General features: G+C 55.4%; 1 protein-coding gene across 1 annotated transcript in view; it reads left to right on the top strand.

Annotated features, from left to right (window-relative positions):
* Nucleotides 1-169: 169 nt before the first annotated feature.
* EMH_0072810 (uncharacterized protein) overlaps nt 170-1,718 on the top strand; it is a gene marked incomplete at both ends in the record, with an annotated part of 3,984 nt that continues 2,435 nt past the window's right edge. Inside the window, 2 exons of the mRNA XM_013499259.1 lie at nt 170-652; nt 1,042-1,689. Coding sequence (XP_013354713.1) covers nt 170-652; nt 1,042-1,689 — 1,131 coding nt within the window. The remainder of the gene's footprint in view (nt 653-1,041; nt 1,690-1,718) is intronic.

Below are 1,718 nucleotides of genomic sequence, written 5' to 3'. Positions count from 1 at the left end.
GCAGGACAGCAGCACATGCATCTTCGTAGCTATCACCGTCGCCCGCCACGCAGACTTGCTGTTTACGGGGTTGTCTTTGCGTGGCTCGAAGCCAGCAGCAGCAGCAGCAGCAGCAGCAGCAGCAGCAGCACCAGTAGCAGCAGCAGCAGCAGCAGCAAGCACAGGCCGCATGCGGTGGATGCTGAAGAGCTTCTGGGGGGACATTACCCAGCTGCTGCTGTTTGCTCGTCAGGCTGCAGCAGCAGAAGCAGAAACAGAAGCAGCAGCAGCAGCAGGAGGAGGAGGAGCAGCAGCAGCAGCAGAAGCAAGCAGCAAGGATCTCGTGCTGCAGCTGCTGCTAGCCATCAGCAGCAAACTGCTGCTGCGGTGGGTTCTCCCCCTCGAAGCAGCAGCAAGACGCCTGCTGCAGGCTGTCTGCCGCTGCTGGGCTTTCTCTAAGCAGCAGCAGCAGCAGCTAGCTGCCTTTGCTGTGCTGCGCAGCTTGCTGCTGCTGCAGCAGCAGCAGCAGCAGCAGATGGGGTCAGCAGCAGCAGCAAAGGGGGCATCAAAAGCAGCCCGTTCTTCAGGAGCAGCAGCAGCAGCAGGAGCAGCAACAGCAGCAGCAGCAGCAGCAGTTGCTGCTGAAGCAAAGGAGCAGCAGCTGCTGCAGCAGGTGCTGCGATCGTACCAACGTGCTGCTGCTCGTTTGGGGCTGCGTAGAACCTGGCGAGCAGCAAACCGCATGCAGCTGCTGCTGAACGAGATGAAAGAGCTGCTGTCTTTTGCTGCTGCAGCAACAGCTTATAGACTTGCTTATCAATCTATAAGAGAAGTATCCAAACCCTAAACCCTAAACCCTAAACCCTAAACCCTAAACCCTAAACCCTAAACCCTAGTTGTTCTGTTTCTTCTGTTTTTTTTTTTTGTGCGGGACGCTCATAAACCCTAAACCCTAAACCCTCGTTATTGTTTTTTTTGTTGTTTTTGTTGCATGCAGCTGGCTTATAAACCCTAAACCCTAAACCCTAAACCCTCGTTGTGTTTGTTGTGTGTTGCATGCAGTTGGCTCTAACTGTGCGTAGCGCGGTTGCAGCAGGGGGTGCTTCCTCTTCTTTTGCTGCAGCAGGCCGCAGCAGCAGCAGCAGCAGCAGCAGCAGCAGCAGCAGCAAGAAGAAGAAGAAGAACAAAGAAGTTTATAAGAAGCAGCATCGGCAGCAGCAAGCGCATGCACTGCTCTGCTGCTGGCCCTTTATACACAGCTGCAGCTTATGGGGGGAATCCTTATGCATGCATGATGGGGCTTTGAGGCCTTTGCTGCTGCCGCTTGTATCTGTTGCTGCTGCTGCAGTCAAGCTGCAGCAGCAGCAGCTTGCTGCTGCTCCCTTCTGTCTCAATATGCTTGCTGTTATAGGCAGAGCTGGTGCAGCAGCAGATGCCCTCGTTCCTGTTGCTGCTCCTCTTCTCGCTGTGCTGCAGCTGCTGCTGCAGCAGCACGCGGTTGTGTGTAGACGCAGCAGCAGAGATGCAGCAGCAGCAGCAGCAGCAGCAGCAGCAGCAGCAGCAGCAGCAAGAGATTCCAGAAAAAGAAAAAGAGCAGCAGCAAAAACACATGCAGCAGCATCAGAGCCTCTCAAGCTGCAGCAAGCTGCTGCTGCTGCAGCAGCAGAGACATGCCTTAAGATCGACCAGGCGCAGCAAATGTCTATCCATGTACGCAGGCTGCTGCTGCTGCTGCTGCT

This window comes from Eimeria mitis, genomic scaffold (assembly GCF_000499745.2).
Source record: "Eimeria mitis Houghton genomic scaffold, Emh_scaff4146, whole genome shotgun sequence".
Classification (NCBI taxonomy): Eukaryota; Apicomplexa; class Conoidasida; order Eucoccidiorida; family Eimeriidae; genus Eimeria; species Eimeria mitis.
The sequence above is the reverse complement of the archived record's forward strand: the minus strand, read 5'-3'. Positions and strand labels throughout refer to the sequence as shown.